Raw genomic sequence first — 25787 nt, 5'->3', positions numbered from 1 at the left:
GTAAAGTGGTGCATTGACCATGGCTATGGTGAAAAATGTGGGGGAGCCATCTCTAGGCTTGCTTCAGGAGGAGCATTGCTTTTCTTTTTCTTTGTGCAAGTCTGCCCTCTTGCAGGCATCCTTACCATTTTGTCTCTGCCTTGGGGACTCTTCCACCTCTTCCCTCCACCTTCCTGGAGGGATGATTCTTGCCTGCTCCCACAGCTCACCCCTGTACCAACAGGCACAACCATGGTGTGGTCTGCAGTGTGCCTTCTGCCCTGGTCCTGGGCTCTCAGGCAGTACCTGCACACATGCCCCGTCCTTCATCTGTGGGGCCTTACCCATGGGATGAGCATACTGAAGCCGGAAGGGAAGGAAGTGCCACTGAGGGCAGGCTGAAACCTGATGTCATTTTTCAGATGGGCTATACTCCGCTGCATGTGGCCAGCCACTATGGGAACATCAAGCTGGTGAAGTTTTTGCTGCAGCACCAGGCTGATGTCAACGCCAAGACTAAGGTACAGAAATGTCCTGTGCTCCAAGGACCTTTCTGCCCTTGGCAACAGCATGCAGGTTGATGGGGAAGGCTTAGCCTCCCTCCCTGCTTCCACTTCCCCTACCCCCACATTGCTCCAAGCCCTCCTGTCTCCATGTCTGGAAGCTTCTGTAGTCTAGCTACAGGCCTGGGGAAAGTGCTGGGTTCTGCAGAGCCATTTTGCTTGCTCTGGAAAGAAGGGAGCCACGCTCATGCTCCAGGCTTGAAGCACAGAGTGAGGCCCCGGGGCACTTCTGGGGCAGCACACACCTGGAACTGATGGCAGCACCCTCTGTCCTCCCCTGCAGCTGGGCTACACCCCTCTGCACCAAGCAGCGCAGCAGGGCCACACGGATGTTGTGACACTGCTGCTGAAGCATGGTGCCTCTCCCAATGAGATCAGCATGGTGAGTACGGCGTGTGCCTGCACCTACTCGCCCCATGGCAAGCTGGGGTGCCTGCCTGGGCTTCCCTGTGGCTGCTGCTCACTCGGTATTTCTTCCCTGCACAGAATGGCACCACTCCCCTGGCCATTGCAAAGAGGCTTGGCTACATTTCTGTCACAGACGTGCTCAAGATCGTCACAGAGGAAACCGATGTCCTGGTAAGCCCCTGGGGACTGGGACCAGGACCCTGCGGAGGAGGGATGGGGCTGGGAGCAGCCCTGCAAAGGTCCACTGAGCATGGCTGGGCAGCGCCAGTGTTGACAGCTGGATGCCTAGCCCAGGGGTGAGAAGGGGGCTGCAGGCAGCTGTGCAGCAAAGAGCTGGCCTCCTCTGACTCTGCTCTGCTCCCGCAGTCAATTGGTGACAAGCACCGCATGAGCTTCCCAGAGACTGTAGACGAAATTCTGGACGTGTCAGAGGATGAAGGTGAGGGGCCAGAACTGGGCCCACCATCCCAGAGATCCGCTGGCTGGCCCAGCATGGCAGGCAGCAGTCTCAAGAATAGGCACTGGCATTCCTGCCGGGGGCCGTGGGGGAACTGTGTGGCCCCACAGTTGGTCTTGTGGAGAGGACAAGGGGAGCCCACCGGACTCCTAGGGTGGCACCTCCTGGTTCAGGTGCTTCCCTGCGCTATGCAGGAGGGATATGACTGGACCTCTCCATGGTCCCGTGCCCCAGGGACAGCGTGCAGAGAGCCCGTGGGCGTGCAGAGCTCACCGCTGTGACCTGCTCCGCGGGGTGGTACCAGCTCCCAGCTCAGCTGCAGCTGGTCTGCTCCTGCTCCCTCCCACCAACACCTCACCTTTGCCTCTTCTTACTTTGCAGGCACTGCTCATGTCACAGTAATGGGTATGAAATGTGTCCCCCCGCCCCAGCTCAGTGACCCATTTCACCCCATGGCCACTAACCACCCGCATGCCATGTCCATCTGCTGTGCCCTGGTGCTGTCCAGCGCAGGCCCTGCTGTCCTGCCCTGCCCACCTGTGTCCGTGCTGCTTGCCGTGGTGTGACTGCATGAACAGGCCTTGCCCCAGCCTGGGGGGAGCCCTGGCTCCTGGTAGGCCCCCAGCACTGTCCCCAGGAGGCAGAAGAGCCTGGTTCTGTGGCAAAATCTGCTGCCCCTCCACAACTGCCCTGTGCTGTCCTGGCCAGGGCAGGGATGAACCCGAGTGCTCAGGGTCTTGGTGCTGCTACAGTCCCCTCTCCATAACTGGGGCTCCCTCCCTGCTTTGGAAGGTGCTGGCCTCACTCCCATAGGGCATTGGCAAGACCCAAACGCTGGTGAACAGCTTAGCAGGTGTTAACTAGCAGCAGGCAGCGTTGGCTGGGCTTCTGCCTCCAAGGGGGGCGTGTGGCTGCACTCGGCCATGTTAGGGCATCCTTCCCATGTCCCCAGGCCTGCCTACATTCCTGTCCCCAGCATCCAACAGTAGGCTGTACTCTGTGCTTGGTGCTGTGGGAAAGGGGTCAGCTAGCAGCTGTGGCTCCTGACAGCTACCACAGCTCTTGTCTCACCGACCTGCAGCACAGGCTTTGGCCCTGCCAGCAGACCCCATCTGGCAGAGGGCAAAGCTGCCCCATGGCTGGCCGAGCCCCAGGAGGCAAGTGTGTGTGGCCAACAGTGGGAGCAGAGGTGGGCCCTGGCTCCAGACCTGTGGAGGGATGGGGACAAGGGCTGCACATGGGTGCTCCATTGTCCTTCTGCCTCTCTGCATGCTGAGCTAGCTCTCGGTTTCAGAGGAGGAGCTGATCACACCAAAGCCCAGGACAGCTGATGCCAGGGACCAGGAGGGCAAGAAGGAGATGCTGGAGTTTGTGACCATGACGACACTGGAGCAAACGTAAGAGGCGCTGGGTGGTGAGGAGGGAGCAGGTACAGGGCACAGGGCCAGCCTGGTGCAGGGCTGGGTTGCCAGTGGATCAGGGATAGGTCTGGGCAAGGAATGGATCACTGAGCCCCTATCAGCTAGCATGGCAGGCAAAGCTGGTTGGTATTGTTCCTGCACCAGGACACGGGTCTGCTCTTGACTTTGCCTTCATCCAATGGCTCTGGAACTCTCTGGGGAGGGCTAAGGGCTGAGGGGCTCAGGCTGACCACTTCAGTGGCTGTCATCCCTCTCCTGCCAGGGTGGAGTCTCCAGCTGTCCTGCAGGTCCCCTGCATCCCACCTGAGACTGTGGTGACCAGAGCAGAGGAGACTGAGCAGGTAGGACCTGTGGAGACAGAAGCTGAGCAAGTCAGTCTGCTGCATGCACCCTCGGTGTCCCCGCAGGAGGTGAGCATGAGACACAGCCTGCCACAGCCCCCGCAGGCATTATCTGCCGGGGGGAGCCCCCTGTCAGCCAAACATGGGGTGGGTGGTGGGGATGGACTTGGTGGTACAGGACTGCTCGGGGAGGGTTATGAGACTGTGGAGGAGTGGGCAGGCCCAGCACCCCCAATAGGTCCCTGTGCCCATGGGTCTCTTCCTTGCCTTATACAGCCCTCCAAGGAGTTTGATGAGGACTCCCTGATCCCCAGCAGCCCTGCCACTGAGACCTCAGATAACATCAGCCCAGTGGCCAGCCCCGTGCACACAGGGTGAGTGCCCAGCCCATGCACACTCTATGCATGAGCCAGCTGCAAGGTGCTCACCTGCCCATGCCTCTGCCCACTCCAGGTTCCTGGTGAGCTTCATGGTGGATGCCCGTGGTGGCTCCATGCGGGGCAGCCGGCACCATGGACTGCGTGTGGTCATCCCACCCCGTGCCTGCGCAGCACCGACCCGCATCACCTGCCGCCTTGTGAAGCCCCAAAAGCTGCCTGCACCCCCATCGCTGGCTGAGGAGGAGGGTCTGGCCAGCCGGATCATTGCCCTGGGGCCCACCGGTGCCCAGTTCCTCAGGTGAGCACAGCTAGGAACAGAACAGATGGGGCTGCCCACATCAGGGCCATCCCTCAGGACTGGGGATGGATCTGGGCTCCTCTGGAGTCTCTGCCAACTGGAACAAGACCTCTGTCCATCTCTGCTGCTGGGGCTCTGGTGCAGGAGAGATCCCACCTCTGGCCCGGTGCAGCCTGCTTCTGAGGTGGGTCGTTCCAGCGTAATGGAGCAGTGGCTGTGCTGTGGTAGGAAAAGCCTGACCAGCACGGTCCTGCCAGGCACAGAGCCCCACTTCCTTGAGAGAGGGGTGTGAGCAGCCTTGCCTTCCTCCTGCGGCAGCTGTGCAGCACGATGGGTGGGTGTTCTGCCCAGGGCTGCCTTGCTGCCTGCGTGTCCGAGCAGCAGCAGCGGGTGCAAGCGCTCTTCCTCTGCTGTCTGCAGCCCTGTCATTGTGGAGATCCCACACTTTGCCTCGTATGGGCGTGGAGACCGTGAGCTGGTGGTGTTGCGCAGTGAGAATGGCTCTGTTTGGAAGGAGCACCGCAACCGCTATGAGGAGAGCTACATGGACCAGCTGCTCAACGGCATGGATGAGGGTGAGTGTGCCAGGCAATGGGGGCTTGACACCATGCAGCTCCCCACAGGCAGGGCTGTGGCCGGCCTGGGTGGTGGGATGAGCTTGTGTGGTCAGTGCACCTTGGAGGGGGTGATGGGTAGCAGCCACAGGTTTGGTGTATGGGCATTGATGGCTATGCTGCCCTTGCAGAGCTGGAGACCCTGGAGGAGCTGGAGAAGAAGAGGGTCTGCCGCATCATCACCACCGACTTTCCTCTCTACTTCGTGGTCATGTCCCGGATTTGCCAGGACTGCGATACGATCAGCCCTGAGGGAGGGTGTTTAAAAAGCACACTGGTGCCCATGGTACAGGCCACCTTCCCGGACACTGCTGTCACCAAGGGAGTGAGGTTGGCCCTGCAGGTGAGCCCTGGGGAGCCTGGCCCAGGGCCCGGCTGGGCTCCTGCAGGCAGGGGTAGGCAGCAGGTCCAGGCTGTGCCCCAGCCTGGGGGAGACAGGCCCTGATGCCTGTGCTGGTGCTGCCGGCAGGCACAGCCCGTGCCCGATGAGCTGGTGACTAAGCTGCTGGGGAACCAGGCAACCTTCAGCCCCATCGTCACAGTGGAGCCACGCCGAAGGAAGTTCCACCGCCCCATCGGCCTCCGCATCCCACTGCCACCATCCTGGAAGGACAATCCCCGAGACAGCGGTGAGGGTGACACCACCAGCCTGCGCCTGCTCTGCAGTGTCATTGGTAAGGCTGCCAACCCCTACTGTGCAGGCAGTCGAGCTCTCTGGAGGGGGATGGGATGGGCTGCCTTGGTGGGGTGCAGCTCCTGCAAGCTGAGGACAGGTCACAGCGATGGAGAGGGCAGATGCCTGGGGGATGCAGACCCCAAGCTTACAGAAAGGCAGCATGCTTACCCTTTCTTTCTGCTGCAGGAGGGACAGCCCAAGCCCAGTGGGAAGACATAACAGGCACCACAAAGCTGGTCTACGAAAATGAGTGTGCTAACTTTACCACCAATGTGTCTGCCAGGTGAGTCCTGGGAGATCGTGTGCTCATCTGGGGACATCTGCTGCTCCTTGGGCCCTCCCAGGTTGCAGCCTGTGCCAAGAGGAGCCTCCCCTCCCTGTGCTCATTGTGGCGCTGCCCCATTCCCGTGTGCAGGGCAGTTGCCTCCAGCCTTGAGACCCCCATGCTGCCTCAGCACGCTTCAGGAAACACTCATGACAACTGTGTGTTGCAGAGGGAAGGGGCCGTTCTTTTTACTTGGGTGGGTCCCCATCATGGATGGGGCTGCTCCTGTACCCAGAGCTCTTGGGCACCCTCCGCAGTGCGGTTTGCTGTTGGGGTGGGGGGCAGCTCTCCTGGTGCCACTGGGGAACCTGCCCGGCAGTGCCCCAACCCAGCCCTCCCACAGGTTCTGGCTGGCTGACTGCCCACGCACAGCCGAGGCCGTGCACTTTGCCACAGTGCTGTACAAGGAGCTGACGGCTGTGCCCTACATGGCCAAATTCGTGGTGTTTGCCAAGATGAATGATGCACGGGAAGGCCGGCTACGCTGCTACTGCATGACTGACGACAAGGTTGACAAGACTTTAGAGCAGCATGAAAACTTCACTGAGGTGGCTCGCAGCAGGGACATTGAGGTTTGTCCCCACCAGCATGTTGAGGGGGGCAGCAGGGAGAAGGCTGCTCAAGCGAGGGGAGTCTGATGCTGGTGGAGGGGCCTGACCCCGGCCCAGGGAGGAAAGTCGGGGTTACCTGCCCTGTCCAGTGGCAGGATAAGCGACTCCGCACAGGGTCTGAGCCTGTTTTCTGCTCCGTGCCAGGTGGTAGAGGGGATGCCTTTGCACGTTGAGCTCTCAGGGAACCTGGTGCCGGTCAAGAAGGCCACTCAGCCCCGCACCTTCCTCTTCCAGTCCTTCCGCGAGAATCGTCTCGCCATCCCCATCAAGGTAACGGCAGGGTGCCGAGCTGGGCTGCAGCTGGGGCCTCTGTGCCTGTACGTGTCAAGCCACCTAACCAGGCTCTCGGTGCTCAGGTTCGGGACAGCAGCCGGGAAGCCAGTGGATCCCTGTCTTTCTTGCGCAAGGCCATGAAATATGAGGACCTCCAGCATGTGCTCTGCCACCTGAACATCAGCATACCACCCTGCACCAAGGTCAGTGCCTGGTCTCTGGCACCTCTGGGAGGGGGCTGCAGGGGCCCATCCTGCCCTCCGGTGCAGGAGACAGCCCTCACAGTCTTTTCTTCCTCAGCTGCTCTGCATGGCCACATCGTGCCACTCTGAGGCTGCAGGGGAAGCAGTGGTGCCAGGGCAGAGCTGCTGCCCTCTTTTCAAGCTGGTGACCCCTTGGTTTGTCCCCACTCTCACAGGCAAGTGGCAGCGAGGAGCGGAGGAGGACACTGACGCCGTTGTCTCTGCGGGAGCGATACAGCATCCTAAGTGAGACCAGTTTCGGTATGCAGCCTGCTAGGACTGGTCAAGCCTGGTGGAAAGGCTGGGCTGACCCTGCCGTACTCACACTCGTGGCAGCTTCCTTTTCCCTGCGGGTTTCCTTTTGGTCCTGCATGAGGCCCCCACAGCCAGCACCCCTTTGCCCTCCCCACCCTGGTGTGGGGCCCGGCGCAGCTGAAGCTGTGACTCCCTCTTCTCCAGGCTCTCTGAGCAGCACGGACAAGGCAGACCAGAAGATGGTTGACATAGCAGAACAGCTGGGCCTAAGCTGGGCTGGTGAGTCCACACCTGAGGGCTCTGAGGATACACAGCACTCCTTGGAAAGCTGACACTTAGGAAGGCTAGAAATGTGCTGCAGGGTGGTGCGATTATGCTTTGCGCTGTCCAGGGAGCTGGGCCCTGGTGCAGGTGGTATGCACGCAGTCTGCACTAGCTCCTCTGGCAGGCTGTCTTTGCCTCCCAGCACTTCTGCTAAACCGTGAGCATACCGTGGCACTGAAATGAACCTTCTTGCAGCTGTGCATGCATTCAGACACATGTGCAGATACCAGGCTAGGGTTTTGTTCTGAGTTGCACATATTGCTGCTGTTTGTGGAGGCCCTGTGCTACAGATGCAGCCACGTGCCCAGTGGCAGTACCCACGTTTCTCCTTAGCATAAGACACTGCTACACCGGTCACAGCCAGCCTGGGCAGAGGGGCTTCAACCTCTGCCTTGTCCCAGCTCCTGCTCCTGCATGTTCTGTTGTGTTCAGTTGTTGTATGTGATGGGGACTGTGTGTTGGGTCTGGCTGAGCCCTTCACAGCGTCCCTAGCCTTATTGGCTCAGGGGGTGGCAGTGGGTGCCAGAGGGCATGATGCTGAGATGTGGTGTCTCCCCCAGAGCTGGCACGTGAGCTGCAGTTTGGGGTGGAAGACATCAACAGGATACGTGCAGAAAATCCCAACTCCCTGCTGGAGCAGAGCATAGCTTTACTCAACCTCTGGGTCAGCCGCGAGGGCAAGGGTGTCAAGAGTGAGTATCTGCAGTGCCCTGTTACAGGCACGGAGGTGACAGGGCTGGCTGTGCCAGAGTGTGCTCAGGGGTCACTGGCTGGCTTTACACCACTGGGTCATGCACACCTACGCCTGCCTGGGGGGTGTCTGGGGCATTGCTTCGCTCCCCCAGTGACCAGTTTGCTGATAATGGCTTCCCCCTGCAGTTGAGAATCTGTACACGGCGCTGAGGAACATCGACCGCAGCGAGATTGTCAACACGCTGGAGGGCTCCGGCCGGCAGAGCCGCAGCCTGAAGGGCAGCTGGCGCTACACGGACAGAGACTACTCCCTCTCACCATCCCAGATGAATGGTGAGTCCCGGCTTTGGGCAGGGACGGAGGGAGGCTCCTGGGGGCAGGGTCCATGCAGACAGAGCGGGGCTGGTATCTTACCTGACTAGGGTGCACCAGCAGCCCACTGGGAGTTCAGTGGGCCCAAGGCATTGCTGACAGACATGGCCCCTTCACCGGGGCTTACGCTGCAGGGAGCTTGGTCTTGCCATACTGACTTCTCCAGGTGGGGTGGTCACAGTTTCCTTGTCCTGACGTGCCAGTGAGAGGTGCCTGGAGCTGTGCGAGCTGAGCGGTGGCCAGGGAGCTCACAGAGTCCTGGCTGTCCAGCTGCAGTGGTGCACCCGGGCTGGGTCCCAGGCAGAGCATGCCTGCGTGTGGGGATGCAGCCAGGGTCAGCTGCAGGGTGTGCCGTCAGGGAGCAGGCTCACCTGGCAAGGGCAGGGCTTTGTGCTGCTGCAGCCCTGCACTGTGTCGCTGCCTGTGTAGCGCTGGCTCATCGCTCTCTCCCTCTCTGTCTCTCCCGTTGTTCTGCTCTCTCAACATGCCACCTAGCACTGTGAGGTGCAGGCACTCCTGTGGGTCACTTCTTTTCACCTCTCTCCTCTGAGCTCATCCTGGCCTGTCCTCCTCTCATCTTCCTCCACTGCCTGTCTCCACTGTCTCCACCTCAGCTAAGCCCTCGGGGAGCTGCGTCCTGCTCCAGCGACTGCACACCACCAGGGACTGCCCCTCTCATGGCTGTCATGCTTGCAGGCGGCCACCCCAGGCCTTCTCTTGCACTGCCCTGCACTCCTTCCCTCGCTGGCCCTGCATTGCTTGCCCCGAGCCAGGCACCCACACAGGGGAGAGGTGCCCCTTCTGTGCTGGGTGTCCCAGCTGTCCCTCCTGCCTCAGCTGCAGCTAGCCATCCCTGGATGCCTGGGGAGCAGAATGGGTTCTCTGATGATCTCCGGGGATGGAAAAGGGGCTAGTGGCTCAGAGCTGAAAAAGGCTGAGCAAAGCCAGCTGCCTAGTGGGAGTGCCTGGCTTGGCTGTGGTCTGTATCAGTGTGCCTGGGCTGTGCACATAGCCCTGAGTGATGAGGATGTGGCAACTGTTTGTACCCCCAAAGACTCCAACAGGGCTGTAGGGCCCTGGCTGCATCCTGCAGGGCCTCAGGGTCGTGTGATACGTGCCATCCAGGGCCATCCTTCTCTGCTCATGGTACTGCTTCCAGCCTGCTCCTCTGTTGTGGAGAGTGCCTGCCAGACTTGGCCACCTGACTGTCAGCCAGCTGATGCTGGATGGGGGCCTGTGGGCAGGGACCTGGAGGCTGATGGAGCAGGATAGCAAAGAGGACACTGTCTCCTGCAGTGTGGATGGGGCATCTTGTGGGCCCCAGGCCAGCCCTCCCCATAGGAGTGGGCAGCCCCAGGGCCTGTCCAAACCAGCCCCAGGACTTGAAGGGAGGCATGGTGGCACTTGCAGGAACCATGCAAAGGCAGCAGCTGCTGCGAGCGCGGCCCTGCTCAGCCCAGCCACTGGGGTCTGTGGCATGACCATTGCTGTCCTTGGGGCAGGCATCCTCCTGGAGGCTATTTCCCTTCTCGCCCCACTGTGCTTGTGTATGCGTGAGACGGCTGCTGGAGATGTCGCCTCTATCTGCCCATATAGGTTACGCTTCGCTGCAGGACGAGCTGCTGTCCCCCGCCTCCCTGCATTACATGCTGCCATCCCCGCTGCGTGCTGACCAGTACTGGAATGAGGTGGCCATCATGGATGCTATCCCCATGGCTGCCACAGAACAGGATGCCCTGATGGAGATGTCCGACATGCAGGTGTGGTCTTCGGGGCTCACCCCCTCACTGGTGACTGCTGAGGACTCCTCTCTGGAGTGCAGCAAGGCCGAGGACTCGGATGCCACAAGCGAAGGCCGGTTCCCGGGGCAGCTTCTAGCAGACACACATGGCCCAGACCACATGGGCTCTATGGACCTGGTTGAGGATGACACAGTGGACTCAGATGCCATGAATGGCCTGATTGACCTTCTAGAGCAGGAGGAGGGGCAGAGGCCAGAGGGGAAGATGCCAGCCGGTGATCACCAGCCAGGGACCAGGGAGCAGGACCCAGAGAGTGAAGTCTCTTTTGTTTCAGTTCAACAGAAGGTGCAAGCCAGGATCACAGCATCACCTACCATTAGCCACGTCGTGGAGAAGAGCACTGACAGGTACCGCGGCCTGGGGTGCCGGGATGACTGTGGGAGGGGAGCAGAACTGCTTTGCCAGCTATTGCCCCGTACTGGGCCAGCTGCAATAATCTTCCAGCTTTGCCTGCTTCTCTGCTGGCTCTCCAGCTCTGGAGCCCGGGCATCCCTAGCAGACAGAGCAGTGGCTTGGGCAGAGTGCCTTGCACCTCTCGGGGTGGGAAGATCTTCTTGCAGAGCACCTGGGAGGGACCCCAGGCCCTGCATGTAAATTGTGCTTACCAGAGCCATCTCAGCTTGGGCTGCATCCCCGCACGTTCCCAGTGCCACTGGTCCTGTGAGGTCCCTGGCAGAGCCTGGCGATGCTCCACAGCATTGCCTTAGACCCTTGCAGCCAGGCTGCGAGGCTGTAGGGTGGGTAGGAAGCATGGCAGGGAGGAGGCCTGTGCTCTCTGTACATCTGCGTTTTGTGCTGCTTGTGCCAGGTGCGTGGCAGTGCTGTGAGCAGGGGAGCCCAGTGCCTGGTGGGGTGCAGGATGTGCCGGCATGCCTGCCAGAGGTAGGCTGGTGCTCAGGGTGCAGCCCTCCATGCCAAAGCTGACTGCCTCTCTCTCTCTGTCTCTCTCTCCCTGTCCCTCTCTGGTGCCCAGGCTGAGGGACTGGAATGCAGAAGGCTCCTTTATCTCCTGCCTACAGGACCTGACAGAGGGCTCCTGGCAGGAGGGGGTCACCCGAAGGCTGCTCCTGACGCACACCACAGCCTCCGGGGCACAGGGCCAGGAGCAAGAGCAGGTCCTGGCGCCGGCCATGGAGCTGATGCAGGTCAGCTCCGCAGAGGACAGCAACTGGCAGCCCCAGAACCCCACGGGCGGCTGGCAAGATGAGGCAGACAGCCACTTCTTTGGGCAGGTGAGGGTAAGGGCAGGGGGACCCAGACCTACAGGTGGTAGAGACCCCACGCACGGCCCTTTCCTGAGCCTGCCACAAGGCCAGCTGGACACACTGGGTGCTAGTGGAGGCACAAGTCTCCTGCCACACTTCCTGCCCCTGGGGGTGCCTCTCAGCCCAGAATAGCCTGCTATGCTTGATACCTGAGCTCTTGCTCTCCATTTATAACCCAGCCAGCCTCCCTGCCTTCTTCCTTATTGATATCTGCCCTGGCCGCTAGCCCAGCAGCCTGCTGGAGCCAGAAATAGAGCTGGTCTGGGGGCCAGGGGTGGGGGTGGGCACCTTGCCACAGCCACGTGGAGCCAGCAAGCACAAGGAGAGGGCAAGTGCCTTTCCCCAGCCAGGGCACACAGCAGTCCCAGCAGCACAGCCATGCTTGGAGGTGGTTGCTCAGCTCTGCAGTATGCGTCTCCTGAGTCACGTGCAATTCCAGTGACACCCCGAACCCCTGGCTCCTGCCCGGGGCTTTATTTGTCCTGTGGTGGAGGACTGCATGATGCCCTTCCACTACAGCCAGGAAGACAGGTTGTTGGCGAGCTGATGGAGAAGGGAGACAGGGGTGTCCTGGTTAGTGCCTGGCTGGGCATGGGTGGTGCTGTCACAGTCCCAGCCCCATGACTTTGACAGAAGCTGTGAGTGCAAAGGGTGCCCCACCTGCCTGCTCCCTTCTCGCCGCCCCCCCAGCCAGCTGAGCTGGGCAGCTAGGGTTACAGCAGTCCTCCCGCAGAGCTGGCGAGCCCGGCAGGCTGCAGACCCACAAAGCTGCTCCTGCCCTGGAGGTTTTGCCTGTCCCAGCTGGACAGCATGGCCGGGCTCTGAGCTGCGGGCTCAGACCCACTGGGCACACGTGCAGCTGCACGTGCTGAGGCAGGATGTGGGCTCTCCTGGCCCAGCTGCTTATTGCCTTGGTGCTGCTGGCCTTCTTCCTGGTCAGCTGCCAGAACGTCATGCACATTGTCAGGGGCTCTGTCCGCTTCCTGCTCAAACACGCCCACCGTGAGCTGGACAAGGAGCTCGGGGAGAGCCAGAGGCTGGCGGACGATGAGGAGGCTCTCTCCACCAGGGTCGTCCGCCGGCGCATCTTTGTGAAGGTAATGAGCAGGGAGCTGAGGGGCTTCCCCCAGGGCAGATGAAGAGGAGAGCAGTGAAGGGATGGGGCAGGATGGGGCAGAGGCTGTGGGGTGCCTGTGAGCTGTACTGTCCTTGCCTGCAAAAGGGCTCCCCTCACTCCCCCTGAAATGCCCTGATGTCCCTCCTGTCACTGCAGGGGAACGAAGTCCTTCATCTCCCTGGAGAGCAGGTGACTGAAGAGCAGTTCACAGATGATCAAGGCAATATTATCACCAAGAAGGTGAGTGATCAAGGGCATGGTGGGGACAACGGCACGCGGCAGCTTTTCTCCTCTCCCCTCTGCCCAGCTGCCCTCTCCTCCCTGCAGCCCAGGGGCCCACGCAGGGCACTCACGTCCCGTCGTCTTTGGTTACAGTCACAGCACTTCTCCAGCCAGACCCTGTGCATGGGACAGAGGCTGCACGCCATGTGCAGTTTGTGGCCAGGCAGGGTGAGGAGGGAGGCATGGTGCCCTGGTGCCAGCTGTAATGCCCAACTGTGTGGTTCTCCACAGGTCATTCGGAAGGTGGTGCGTCAGCTGGGGCCTGGTGACACGGATGACAGGCAGGAACAGGAAGAGCTGATTCTGGAGGGCTCCCTGCAGGAGCCCCAAGACCTGGAGGCTGAGGATGATCACTTCATGAAATACTCCATTCTGCACCGGGACAGTCTGGGGGCCAAGGTACAGTGTGGCTCATAGTGCCTGCCGGTGTCCAGCACTGCCTCTGCAGGATTTGCAGGCTCTGAGGCTCTGCCACCCTTTGTCCTTCCGCCCTGCTCTCCTCTCCTCTCCTGTTTCCCCTCTAAGGCCTCCAGGGGCAGCTCTTGCCTAGTGCACCAGTCTTCTTGCTCAGTGTCTTCTGCCAACTGACTCTGCCTTTCCCTCTCGTGTCTTCTTCTGTATGTCTGTCTGTCCACCTGGGTGATCTCCTGCTTCCTGCCCCTGTGGCTTCCTCAGGAGGAGATGCGAGTGCGTGTCCCGAAAGTGGAGGTCTCTGGGGGCAGGATGGGGGCTCAGATAGTGAAACGAGCCAGCCTGAAAAGAGGGAAGCAGTGACCCCTCAAATGGCCTCTTTTGAGGTAACCCCACCTTTGCTCTTCCTTCTGTCCCAGCTCCCCATGCTGCTGTCTGCACTGAGCTGCTGGTCATGCATATCCTCCTGGGGAAAGTGTAACAGAGCCGTGCAGAGTCGGGTTGCTGTGCCGCAGCAAAATGCTGAGGGTGGGCAGTGGCATGCCCCTGCTGCTAACCTGCTCCTGGGGCCCAGGGTGTGGGTGCAATGGTTATGGGGTGCCCTGTTCTGCAGCGATGCTCCAGCCAGCTGCTGGTGCTGGGTCAACCTCTGTGCTCAGCACTTCGCTGCGGCTGCAGTGCTAGGGGCTGCTACTGCAGTCACTGCATCCTGAACACTTGGGGTAATGGTCCCCAGTGACAAGGGCACAGGGTTGTTACTCCTGGTTATGCTGAGCTACAGCAGAGGGGTGATCTTTGTCCAAAACCACTCCAGGGAGTGGACAGCATCTGTGTGGGGTCTGAGCAGAGCTGTCTGCATCACGCACGAGCACTGACTGTGCGGTCCTGTGCAGATGAGACCAGCCCTGGGAGCCTGGTGCCCCTGCCTCCCCTTCCCACGGGGTGCAGCCAGGCGCAGGCAGAGCCCTGAGCCAGATGAGGGGTGTCACAGTTCTGCTGGACCATTCCCTGCTGTCTGCTCGCAGCACTTCTGCGGGGACGTGCGAGCGGCTGCCGCTGCCAGCCACACACGGCGGCACGAGAGGGCGGCAGTGAGGCTGCGGCTCCTGTCGCCGGGAAAGTAGGTGCAGGCGCCCTGGCAGGGTGCTGCTGGTGGACATCGGGACGGTAGGGAATGCAGCAGTGGCAGGGTGCAGGAGCACGATGCTTGTAGGGGTTGAGGTCAGGGGACTTGCCTTTGGCCCAGGCCATTTCTTCTTTTGATCCCCAGTGTGAGCACTGGATCATCCCCCAAGTCTTGCACATTCCCTGCTCCCCCTGCCCTTCCCTGTTGGGTGGGACTGGACCAGGGTCAAAGCAGGGTGGCTGGCACAACACACTTGGACCCAGTTGCATCACTGCTGTCTGCATGCTTGCTGCTGGGCCGGCAGTGCAGCACTTGGGGGAAGGTGCGGCGTGCATGCTCCCCAGCTGCCGGGCACTGCCTGAGCCAGGGAGGAGGCTGCCAAGCAGGGGCTGTCAGTCCTCTGGTCTCTGCTGTACATGCATGGCTGTGCCTGTCTGCCCTCCCTTGCCCTCCTCTTTCCACTGTGTTAGCGGGTGCATGACAGTCAAGAGGCTTGTGGTTGTGCACATGTGTTCATGCAGACCGTGTCCCCACACCTACTGCCTGCCCCACACCCCAGACAGTCCCTGGGCCTGCCTGTCTCTGGGACAGTGCTCCTGCTGCTTTGGACTTGCTGTTTTCCTTGGTGTGTTGTTGTGGCCTGGGGTGTGCATTAGGAACGCATGGGGTCTTCACCACTGTGAGGGTGAGGTGCAGTCACCCTGGTTGAGGCTGGGGGCTCAGAGCTGGCCTCCTCTATTCCCAGAGCCTACAGCAGCCCTCCCAGCACCACATTGCCTCTGGTGCAGCTCAGCACCCGCTCGTTGCTGCTCTCTGCACATGGGACAGCACAGCCAACACCATCTGCGGCATTGCCGGTGTTTGTAGGCACTTAATGGTGCTCCATTGCTGTCTCTCTGACACGTTCCCTATCCCCCAAAACTTGTCTTGTAGCTGGGCAGGATGGGGGTGTGTGGGACAAGCACAGGGTGTAGCAGGGGCTGGGGCTGCCACATACCTGGCTGCCCATCCCCTTTCTCCTGGCTGTGCCACCATGATTGCCTGGTAACCCCATCTCTGTCTCTCTGTCTATCCAGGATCTCACCTCAGCACCAAACCACTGAACTCCAAGCACGTTCTGACACATAACCGGAGAAGAGAGGAGAGCAGAGAGTGAAGGGGAGCAGGGCTGGCTGTACATGTTTCTATAGGCTAATGGCATGATTTCTGTATGAGACATACTTACCATCCTATCCGCATGACTGACTGACTGCAAGACGCATGAGCTACAGTACTTAAAACTGATGGAGGGGCCTCTGTCCCTGCCCCACTGCTGCCAGGAGCCCAGAGACAGCAGCTCGCACCAGGGACATCCTCTCAGTTCCTCTGGAAGGCAAGAGCTGGACTGGCAGAAAACAAGAGGGAAAGAGACGCCACCCTCATGCGTTCACGTGTGTAAATGCATCCCCATGCCGTGCTCCAGCTGCAAGAGGGAAGCTGAGGCAGCACAGCGCTACCCGCCACGGAAGGAGAGGGGGCTTGGACCCCCATCACCCGTGCTGCCTCTGCTGGACTCGCTTCTCGTCCCTCTCAGTGAGTGTTGGGTTATGGGGAGGGCAGCCGTTGCCAGGGGGTGTGTGAGAGGAGGGCTGCAGGGAGCACAGCTGCCCTGGGCAGAGGGGCTGGTGCAGGGCTGCCCTTCCTCTCCCCAGCACGTGCAACGTCTCCTGCCAGGGCAGGGCTCTGGGCTGAGCACTGAGCTCGTTGCTTGTGTTGAAAGTGTAAACTGTACAGCAATCAGCCTTGTGTATATGAACCAATAAATACTATGCAAACCCCTAGGGACACTCTAGCAGTATGTACAAAGCAGTAACAGCTCTGCTCCCAAATACCTCTTCAGGCTGCAGGACGGGCAAAACCTCTGGAGTACGTGAGGGGCTCTGGTGAATGGAGCTGGGAGGCTGTAGGACTAAAAAGGGCATCAGGCTGCCCTGTGCCCCTCTGGCTGAGCCTGGTCTCCCTTCCTGGCCTGAAGCGAGGGGCCCACAGGTGCAGTCCCATGGGCCTGTCCGTGGTGCAAGCCCCAGTTTGTGTTGCCTCCAGCTGGGGTTAAGCTGTAGATCTGCAATGAGGTGCTTGGGGCCCAGGGAGGATGGGTAGTGAGACAGAGTAGGGGATGCTTGTGCCACACACGGGGTTGTGCCTAGCTCTACTCAGCACAATATCTGCTCAGGACATGAGCCAGGAGCTGGCAGGAGCCAGCAGCCCTGCACTACGCACCCCATGCAAGGGCTTCGCAGGGTCCCCTGGCCTCCCTGCAAGGGCACAAGAGTGAGGATAGTCCAGTGACACCATGGATGCTGACCATCCCAGGACTAATCCCTGAGATGTGAGGAGCTGCTCCCCTGGTGGCTGCACTTTGGCCAGGTGAAATGTCCTGCTGCAGCAGCCTGGACCAAGCAGTCTCCCTGGGAGCTAGGGCAGCCCCAGGGCCAGCTGCTCTAGCAGGAAAGCAGTGATGGGCAGAACCGTCCAGGCAACTCTGAGGTGTGCAGTCGGTTGAATCTGCTACAGTACTTGACCCCAGGAGAGCAGGATGCAGGTAGTGGCAGCAGGTCCCATGTCCCTGACTCTGTCCTTTACTTAATCAGTGTGGGGGCCTGGCCTTTGTAGCACAGTGGTGTGGGCATCCCCTGCTCTTTCCCCTGGAGGTGGCCATGGACATGTTTCACGGGGTGCAAGTTTGCTCTCAGTGGCCAGATGCAGAATGAACCCACCTTCAGCTTCAGGCCATGCAATGGTGACCCTGGTAGGGCAGCCCTGTCTTGCCACGGGCGTGCATCTGCTGGGAAAGCCCCTGGCTCCTCTGCAGTCAGGAGGAAGCCTAGCTGCAGCAAAGCAAATGACCCAGCTTAGCCCTGGAGAGCAAAGCACCCCCTTCCCCACCCCAAAGTTGAGCCATATAGACAGACTCTCCATCCATCACCCTTGCTGTGTACAATAACGTCCCTAGACCCACTGCGACAGCTGACTCCGTAGCACCACCGTAGAGTTGTGTGTGGGTCCTGTGCTTTGGCCTTGTATCCGCCTTAGGGAATGTGCTGTGCTGCAACCGTGCCAGGCACCTGCAGTGACATTGCTTTGCGCCCGGATTGCTTGTAGGGCTGGTAGGGGGAGGCTGCACCCGACCTTGAGTCTAGAGAATGCTGCAGTCTGCACACTAGAAGCTTTTTAGAAGTTTTAAAAATTACTTTTATTTCCTTTTTTTAATTGTTATGGAAACAAGCCTTTTGGATTTCCCTGTCTTAGCCCTGATGTATAGATCATTTCCCTGTACACCAGCTATCAGACTATGAATTAATAAAGAAACCAACACAAACTCTGCTTTTCCTCTCTGCTTTTCCAAGGGTGTGAGGGAGACCGAGGCTCCGGGGTGCACCGTGGCGTGGGGCTCCCCTCCACCCGTACCCCATTGCCAGGTGGGCAGGGGCAGTGGTGGGTGCTGGCACCTGTTTGTGCGCTGCCAGACGGCTGGCGAGCCGCCCGGGAGGGTGCACAGTGCTGCCCTTGGCCTCCCCCGGGAGCTTCTGGGGGCGTCAGCGGGGCGGGGGGGGTGGCCCAGCTGCGCCGGGGGCAGCGGCACCGCTGTGTGGGGCCCCGCCGAGGGCACCGGCCTGCCGAGGGCACCGGCCCGCCGCGTCCCGGTGGCGCCACGTCCCGGCCCGTTCCGGCCGCGCTGTCCGGCATTCCGGCCCCGCATCAGCGGCGGTGCCGGTGCCCGGTGCAGGTGCCGGTGCCGGTGCCAGGTGCCGGTGCCCGGTGCCGGTGCTGCTCCCGCCCGGCGCTGTCCAGCGCCCGCGTCCCCCCGCCGCCGGCTTTCAAAGAGCGATTTGTCTGGGCCGGGCCAATCCCGGGCTGGCCCCGCGGCGCAGCCAATGGCGGCCGAGGCCGCCGAGACCCGGCCAATGGGAGCGGCTCCTGCGGCCGCCCGGCCAATGGGGGCCCCGTATTCTAATGGGGCTCATCTTTATCAGAGAAATGTTGGCGCTTCCCAAACCCAAGTTGAGTGTCCGGTGCCGCGGCCACCCGGGGTCAGGAGGGCGCCCGCGCCGCCCCCTGCCCGGGCCCCGGCCCCCGCCACCGCCCTGGGCCGCCCCCGCGGCCACCCAGGTGCCCGCCGGGCAGGGCGGACGCCGGGGCCCGGTAGCCCCCAGGCCGGTGGGGATGGGCTGGCTGTCGCGCCCCTGGGGAGCCGGACTCTGAGGGCTGCCTCAGCGCCGGAGCCATGGACGCCAACCTGCCGGGCACCTTCCTGCTCAACGGCCCCTCGCTGGGCCCCTTCCCCGAGGCCAAGGCTCCCGTCTGCCAGTACTCGGTGCAGAGCTCCTTCTACAAGCTGGGCCCCCCGGGGCTGGGTGCCCAGCTGGCCGCCGGCACGCCCCACGGCATCTCTGACATCCTCAGCCGGCCTGCGGCGACACCAAACAGCACCCTCCTCCCCGGCTACCCCCACGCGGGCGGATTTAACGGACTGAGCTCCCCGGGCGTCTATTACGGGCCCCAGGTGGGGGCCCTCCCCAAGGCCGGTGGCGATTACCTGTCGCGGGGCAGGAGCTGCTGGGCAGAGGCAGCCCCAGACTGGCGGGGCGGCCGGCAGTGCGGCGGCCGTAAGTACAGTGGGGCCAGGGCGGGTGGGTGCGGGCAGGCGGGTGGGCGCTGTGAGCGACAGGCACCCCGCAGAGCCCCGAACCCTCAGCACCGGCGACGGGACGTGGGGCAGCTGCCCAGGCCGCATCTTCTCTGTCACCCAGCGCGAGGCATGGCTGGTCACCCTGCGGGCTGCCCCAGGACCACAGGGCGGCCCCAGCGCCAGAGCTGCTGGACCTCAACCTGCCAGAGGTTTTGGCTCAAGAACAGGGGCAGCTCCAATGGCAAACGTTAACTCTTTGCTTAGTCCCCAGGCGAGCCACATCTGGCAAGGACAGGCAGAGCCCGCCACCCTGGAGATCCCCTGCCGCTCCGGCAGCCTCGCGAGGGCCAGTGCCTGGCCTGGCTCGGGGCAGGGGCAGGCAGGGTGGCCGACCCTGTGCTGGCAGTGCTGCCTGCCTGGTGGCGAGGGCGGGGGCATTGCAGAGCACGTTGCTGCTGTGCCAGAGGGTGGGTGGGACGGGTGCACCCGCTGTCCCGTGGGGAACCCCAGGGGGCTCAGGGCCAGGGGCTGGGTGCAGCTGCTCAGCATCTGCAGCCGTAGTCCCCTTCCCCTCTCTCCTTGCTCTTGGAGTAGGCAGGTCAGGCAGCTCAGCCGTCTGCTCCTAGCACAGCTCTGCCTGCCTTCCCATCACGCGTCCTGTGGGGTGTGGGGCACAGGGGTACAGTGATCCCAGTGCTGTGTGGCTCTGAGGCCGTGCACTGCTGCGAACGACCCTTCCCCTCTCGGCACAACAAGCTGGTGCTGTCCCCGCGCAGGGGGTACACAGCCTGGCACTGGCACAGGGGGCAGCTCAGCACTCCTGGGATGGGGCTGAAGCCCTGAGGCCAGAATACGGTTTTAATTTAGGGTGGAGCCAGCATGGAGGGACTCTGTGGGTGCTGAGGGCTGGCAGGTGTGCTGGTGCTGTGTTCAGGAAGGGGAGAGCTGCCCAGAGCCATGCACCGCAAAGCACCCAGGCACTCACCCACCTCCCTCATCCTTTTCCACAGCCCCTGCTCACCTGGCTGACAGCATCCACAAGAAGAAGCACACACGCCCAACCTTCACAGGGCACCAGATCTTTGCTCTGGAGAAGACTTTTGAGCAGACCAAGTACCTGGCAGGTCCAGAGAGAGCACGACTGGCTTATTCCCTTGGCATGACTGAGTCCCAGGTGAAGGTGAGTGTTGGTACCTGGGTGGCACAGGGCATGTGGTGTGGTGGCTGCTAACTGAGCTGGGCCCCTGGGGTGGCAGGTCTGGTTCCAGAACCGACGGACCAAATGGAGGAAGAAGAGCGCCCTGGAGCCCTCCTCGTCCTCACAGCGGGTGGGGGGCTCTGGTGGAGAGCAGGCAGCCTCTGAGACTGAGGACGACGAGTACAACAAGCCCCTGGACCCTGACTCAGATGATGAGAAGATCCGGCTGCTGCTGAGGAAGCACCGTGCGGCCTTCTCTGTGCTGGGCTTGGGCACGCACAGCGGCTGAGTGCCGGCACAGTCCCCTCCTCTGGGCTGTGGGGCACCTGGCCCAGCCGCCTGCTTCCTGCCAGGGGTGACCCCCCAGCAGATGCCCGGCTGTGGGTATGGGGTGGCTGTTGCCCGCTTCCTGGCAGCTCCTGCCCAGGGATCACAGCTTGCAGGGCTGGGAGCAGCATGCGTGGGCAGCATCAGGCGTGGCCATGCTGTCAGCATTGATACAATAAAGGTCCCAGCCAAGTCCCAGCGCTTGCTTTGTGGCCGTGTGGTCCAGGGTCCCCTCGTGAGGCTGGGCCAGAGAAGGGGCTGGGATAGCATGAATGGGGCAGGGTCTGCGTGCCAGGCAGGGGAAGGGGCTGGGGCTGTGGTTCTGTGTGTGTGGCAGGAAAGCCCACAGGAAGAAGGCAGCCCTGGGACTCTTTCCAGGGTTTTCCCTGGTTTGTGTGTGCATGGGCAGCAAGAGGTGCTGGTTCAAAAGTCACTTGTTGGGGCCTCATGTTGGAACCTCTTAGCAGCAAATAAATATCATTTATCTTAATGGTGTGAGTGGGAGCCCATTCACCTGTCGAGGCTACAGGATTGATGTGGTGTCAATAGCTCCGGTGTGTTTGCCTGCCAACCTGGTGGGCCCCCCTCCCCATGCTGCACCCCTGTACAGCAGGGGATGCACATATGCACACGGGTGTGCATGTGGGGCTGCACACCCCCTGCTGTGGCTCCTCATGGTCAGCCCTTGCACACCAATGGTGGGTGCCACATAGGGCCATCTGTCCCCAGCTGCTCAGGATGCCAAAGGGAGTCCTTTGGCACAGGCATAGTGCTGGGGGCCCAACGAGCTCAGCAGTTGTTCAGCCAAGAGCCAGTTAAGTGCCAGCCAGGTGTGAGCAAACAGACCGGCTGTGTCTTGGGCAGAAATCAATAAGAGATAAGGTGCTGCTGGCCCATCATATACTGATTAGCAGTGTGGCATGGGCATGGAGGAAGTGCTGGGGGCTGCATCCCAAGCTGCTCTCCCCTGTGGCTGCAGGCAACATCTAGGGATGGACTGGTGGCCACGTCCACCCCCGGGGACAATCAGTGCCCCTGGAGCACTGGGGCTTTGCAGCGGCCCTGAGCACCAGCCTTGTGCCGTGAAGCCGTGGTGTGGGGCTGCAGACCATCACTGTGCAACCCGTCTGCCCAGGCCCCGGGGCCCACATTTGGCTTCAAGTCCTCCAACGTGTCACTTTCTGCCACGCGCTGGGGTGGAGGGACTTTGCAAGGAGCACTGACTTCTTGGCAGCACTTTCCCAGGGCTGAGGAGAACCAACCTCATCCCGTAGGTCCCTGTCAAGCCCTGCCGCAGCGAGTGTGGCGCTTGGAATGCTTCCCTCTCAGTTGCCTCGATGGGACAAATGCCAGCGGGTAGCAGAGCTGATAGACCCTTTGCAAGGGCACGGGAGGGCAGGTCCCACGGGTAGTGCAGTGCACGGGGCTGGGGCAGAGGCTCTGTGCTCCATGCGACCCATCTGTGTGGCAGGGCTGGGAGAGCCACGTCACCATCCATGGGCAGCACCAGCACTCAGCAGGAGCAGGCTCCACACGGCAGAAGTGAGGAGCTGCTGTCAGGATATTTTTTTGACATTTTCTAAGCTGCCCAGCGTGGCTGACAATTTTTAATGTACTAACTGCCTGGTCCAGTGAGCTGATTAATTGGTGCTGTGGAGATCAATACAAAACAGAAAATTAAAACAATTTTAAAGTGATTAAGTAGTTTAACACCTGTCTGATGCCACGTCAGGACTGGGAGACAAATAAAGCAGGTGGCAAAGGGCCTGCTGTAGCTGGGGAGGGTGACAAATCGCAGCCGCAGCCTGGCTGCCCTGTGCATTCCTGCAGCTTGGCTGCCCTGTATGTCCCTGCAGCCGGCCGGGTCCCCCAGCAGTGCTGCTCTCTGCAGGCCCCCGGGGCGGTGGCCAGGACCACCCTGCTCTCCTGCTCACTCTGCCCACTGCTGCTCTCTTCCTGCACAGCCAGCACTGGCCGCTTGCTGCTGCGGCTTGCTGCAGCAGAGTGGTTCCCCTGCCAACACCAGGTACTCAGCAGGGCATGCGAAGCCCGGTCAGTGGCAAGCACCAGCTCTGCCCTCCCCAAACCCACCCTGCGCCCCTCAGCTGGGCCCTACCTGGGGCTGGGCAGCCCTGGGGCGTGTGGGCAGGGCTCCTGCCAGTGTGTGGCAGAGCCTGGGGCTGGTAGCCCCAGGGGCGTGTGGGCGCGAGCGCAGGCAGGGCAGCCTGGCAGGCAGATGGATAGCTGCTCCGCTTCAATTCTGCATCCCTTTTCTCCCAGACAAACCCCGTCGGATTTTCATAAATCAAAGCGCCACACTCTTTAATAAAAATTTATTGACTTACAAGTGATTATTTATCAAAAGGCCATTAATAGCGGCTCCGGGAATGATGTGCTACTGGGTGGTGCGTGGAGACTAATAGCAAATCAATGCCAGCATCCGGGCAGAATCCATATGAGGGCCCCTGGCCCCAGCAGGCTGCATGGCTGCTGCAGCCAGAGCCAGCAGCACCTACCCTGCGGGCCGCCCAGCGCTTCCCCCATGGTTATTTATCGCTTACAAATGAAATGATCGATACTTTTAATCTAGAGCTAAATTTATTAACTTTCTCATCGGAGAGAGACATATTGACTGGGGGCATGGGGAGGGGGAGCCAAGGAAAGATGGATGTGTGCCTCCTAACCTGTCCAGCCAGCTCCCTGCCTGCTGCTGAGCATCCCAGCAGGAGCAGGGCTGCTGGAAATGTTCCCCAAGCACGGCGGGGCAGTTGGAGGGCCTGCAGAGCTGGGAGGGCGGGCAGGCTCCTGCGCATCTCCACAGCCTCTGTGACAAGGGCTGGGGGACCCAGCTGTGGGCAGAAGACTTGTGGGCACCCGCAGCTGGGTCCAAGCACCCAGGGGTGCAGGGCACACTGCTGCAGGCACTGGAGTGTGTGTGAGGCCAGCGCAGAGCCCCTGCCCGTGCCTGCAGCGGCTGTGGCGTGGTGTTTGCATGACCTGAAGCCAATGCCCATACTCCCCCCGCCCCAGAGAGGAGGGCTCTGGGTGCACAGTCCTGGAGGACAGGAGGGATGTGGGTGAGTGCTTGGCATGCTGCTGGCTGGGGAAAGGTGAAGGAGAGCCTAGAGATCCTGCCCAGGCAGCCCCAGCCCAGGGCTGTGTCCCCGTCTGCAGCTGAGCACGGGGAAAGGGCACCCATAGGACCCAGTGAGGGCGGCACTGCCTGGGCACCCCATGGCTCTCTGGGGTAGGGGCACCCTCCAGAGCCAGCCCAAACCACGGCACAGTGCAGCAGCCTAGGCCCAAACAGCCCCCTGAGCAAGGGAAAAGCTCTGCAAGCCTTGGAGCCTGAGCAGCAAAGCTGTTAGGCAAAACTGGGGCTCTTCTCCCCTGGCCAGAGGCTGCCAAGGCTGCCACAGAGGTCAGCAGCAGCTTTTTGGGTAAAAGCACATGACTCAAGCAGGAAATGGAGCAAATACAGCTCGTAAAATGCTATGATTACGTGGTATAGAGCAAGGGTCCTCAAACTTTTTTAAACAGGGGGCCAGCGCGGATGAAGTGGCAGGAAGCCATCTGCGGCTGCTTGGTTTCCCTCCCCAACCCCCTGGGGGAGGGGGGGGCGGGAGCGTATCTAGCCCACGGGCCGTAGTTTGAGGACCCCTGGTATAGGGTCACTACAGGGTAACGCACACCTGCTTGGTAACTGACACTTAGCGATGCTACAGGTTAAGTCCCATAATGCATGTGCTATACCCAGCATTGCTTCTACAACTAAAAGATGGTCAAAAACTCTGTATGAATAGAACAACTGCCAAGGACCTAAGGGTTGCACTTTGCTTTTTCCTTTTCTTTTCTTTTGTTTTTTGAAGGAGCAAAGTACAGCCCCATCAGTTAACGGACACCGATGGAGGACTGGTGAACTGGTGTTAGGAGCCGTACCTAACGAACTGGGTAAAACAAGTAAACTGAAATGCTAGTTAATAGGCCCTTGATGCTGTAATACACTCCTAATGAAGGAGGGGTCCTAGCCTGGGCAACCGAGGTGTCTGTCAGCAAGGAGTAGTTGTTCTGTCTTCTATTGGTAGCACAGGAGCATAAGCAATACACTTCAGTCCTGTAGATGTTAACTATCTCCTGCTTGGCTTCAGCTGCTTTTGTTCTGTTACCTTAGGTGGAAAGAAAATGGTATCAGGCTTTGTTGCTTTTTCTTCCCCACCCCCCACTCCAGATCAGTTGCCATAGCTGAAGTTGGGCAGGAGAAGAATGTGAAATTGGGGTAACAGTGAAAAGCATGGGGCCAATAAGGCCATCTCCATCACCAAACACGAACAGCCTGGTTTCTCTTGGCAGGGCTGGATGTTAATGGTGATCATGTGTAACAGATCACTGATAATTGAATGCAATGTTTGTGCAGGTAATGTGTCTCTGTGTGTGTATTTATAAAGGATCCTATTTTGAGCACTATGAGAAGCAAAGGTAAATCAATTAGGTATAGAAATGTTTCCCCTAACTGTATGTTAGCAGATCATATGCTGCTAAGTGTAGCTTTACGTCACTGTAAGGAAGACTGTCCCCTCTCAGGTATCATACTGGGAGCAGTTCAGTTTATTCTTACATTAAATGATGGACCTGGCATAGGTGGATGTCCTGGTTTCAGCTGGGATAAGGTTTATTTTCTTCTTAGTAGCTGGTGCAGTGCTGTGTTTTGGATTTGGTGCCAGAACAATGTTGATTAGCACACCGATGTTAGCTGTTGCTGGGTGATCTTTATACCAAGTCAAGGACTTTTTGGTTTCCTGGGCCCTGCCAGCCAGAGGGCTGGAGGGACATGGGGAATCGGGAGGGGACGTGGCCGGGACAGCTGACCTGAACTAGCCAAAGGGATATCCATACCATATGACGCCATGCTGAGTATATAAACTGGGGGAAGAAGGCAGGGCGGGACATCCGGCATTACGGTGTTTGTCTTCTGAGTAACCATTACGTGTGATGGAGCCCTGCTTCCCTGTGGATGGCCAAACACCCGCCTGCACATGGGAAGTTTGCTTGTGTAGCTTTTGCTTTACCTATTAAACTGTTCTTATCTCAACCCTTGAGTTTTACACTCCTTTCCGATTCTCCTCCCTATCCCTCTGGGCGGGGGGTGCAAGTGAGCGGCTGTGTGGTGCTGGGTTGCCAGCTGGGGTTAAACCACGGCAGTGGAGAATAGCACACCATGGAAAATAGGGTTCCTCTACTATGGAGACAAGTTGTGCATCCCCTGCTTGCACATTGTGCACAGGTAAAGACGACCTAACCGACCCAAGAGAAGTGTTTTGAAGCCACTAGCAATGCGCGGGAGGGAAGCTGCACAGAATG

General features: G+C 60.3%; 2 protein-coding genes across 11 annotated transcripts in view; both read left to right on the top strand.

Moving 5' to 3' along the window:
- Positions 1 to 17593, top strand: part of ANK1 (ankyrin 1) — a 66408-nt gene extending 48815 nt beyond the window's left edge. For 4 of the 10 annotated variants that reach the window (XM_056362819.1, XM_056362824.1, XM_056362818.1 and 1 more), the window contains 26 exons: positions 402 to 500; positions 826 to 924; positions 1029 to 1121; positions 1317 to 1389; positions 1789 to 1812; positions 2489 to 2596; positions 2702 to 2804; positions 3091 to 3238; positions 3446 to 3543; positions 3623 to 3847; positions 4268 to 4422; positions 4593 to 4804; positions 4931 to 5135; positions 5324 to 5420; positions 5806 to 6034; positions 6218 to 6343; positions 6430 to 6549; positions 6765 to 6849; positions 7048 to 7122; positions 7728 to 7859; positions 8047 to 8193; positions 9829 to 10381; positions 11008 to 11266; positions 12573 to 12656; positions 12930 to 13097; positions 15312 to 17593. In XM_056362819.1, coding sequence (XP_056218794.1) covers positions 402 to 500; positions 826 to 924; positions 1029 to 1121; positions 1317 to 1389; positions 1789 to 1812; positions 2489 to 2596; positions 2702 to 2804; positions 3091 to 3238; positions 3446 to 3543; positions 3623 to 3847; positions 4268 to 4422; positions 4593 to 4804; positions 4931 to 5135; positions 5324 to 5420; positions 5806 to 6034; positions 6218 to 6343; positions 6430 to 6549; positions 6765 to 6849; positions 7048 to 7122; positions 7728 to 7859; positions 8047 to 8193; positions 9829 to 10381; positions 11008 to 11266; positions 12573 to 12656; positions 12930 to 13097; positions 15312 to 15338 — 3744 coding nt within the window. In that variant the 3' untranslated portion in view covers positions 15339 to 17593. The other 6 variants (XM_056362825.1, XM_056362820.1, XM_056362822.1 and 3 more) reach the window with 5 other exon arrangements.
- Positions 17594 to 18297: 704 nt separating this feature from the next.
- NKX6-3 (NK6 homeobox 3) lies at positions 18298 to 20621 on the top strand. The gene is made up of 3 exons (XM_056362987.1): positions 18298 to 18881; positions 19915 to 20084; positions 20161 to 20621. Exons 1-3 carry the CDS (start codon positions 18500 to 18502, stop codon positions 20389 to 20391), a joined length of 783 nt encoding a protein of 260 aa, XP_056218962.1. The 5' UTR covers positions 18298 to 18499; the 3' UTR covers positions 20392 to 20621.
- Positions 20622 to 25787: the final 5166 nt, after the last annotated feature.

This window comes from Falco biarmicus, chromosome 18 (assembly GCF_023638135.1).
Source record: "Falco biarmicus isolate bFalBia1 chromosome 18, bFalBia1.pri, whole genome shotgun sequence".
Lineage (NCBI taxonomy): Eukaryota > Metazoa > Chordata > Aves > Falconiformes > Falconidae > Falco > Falco biarmicus.
Note: the sequence above shows the minus strand (reverse complement) of the source record. Positions and strands in the feature narration are given on the sequence as shown.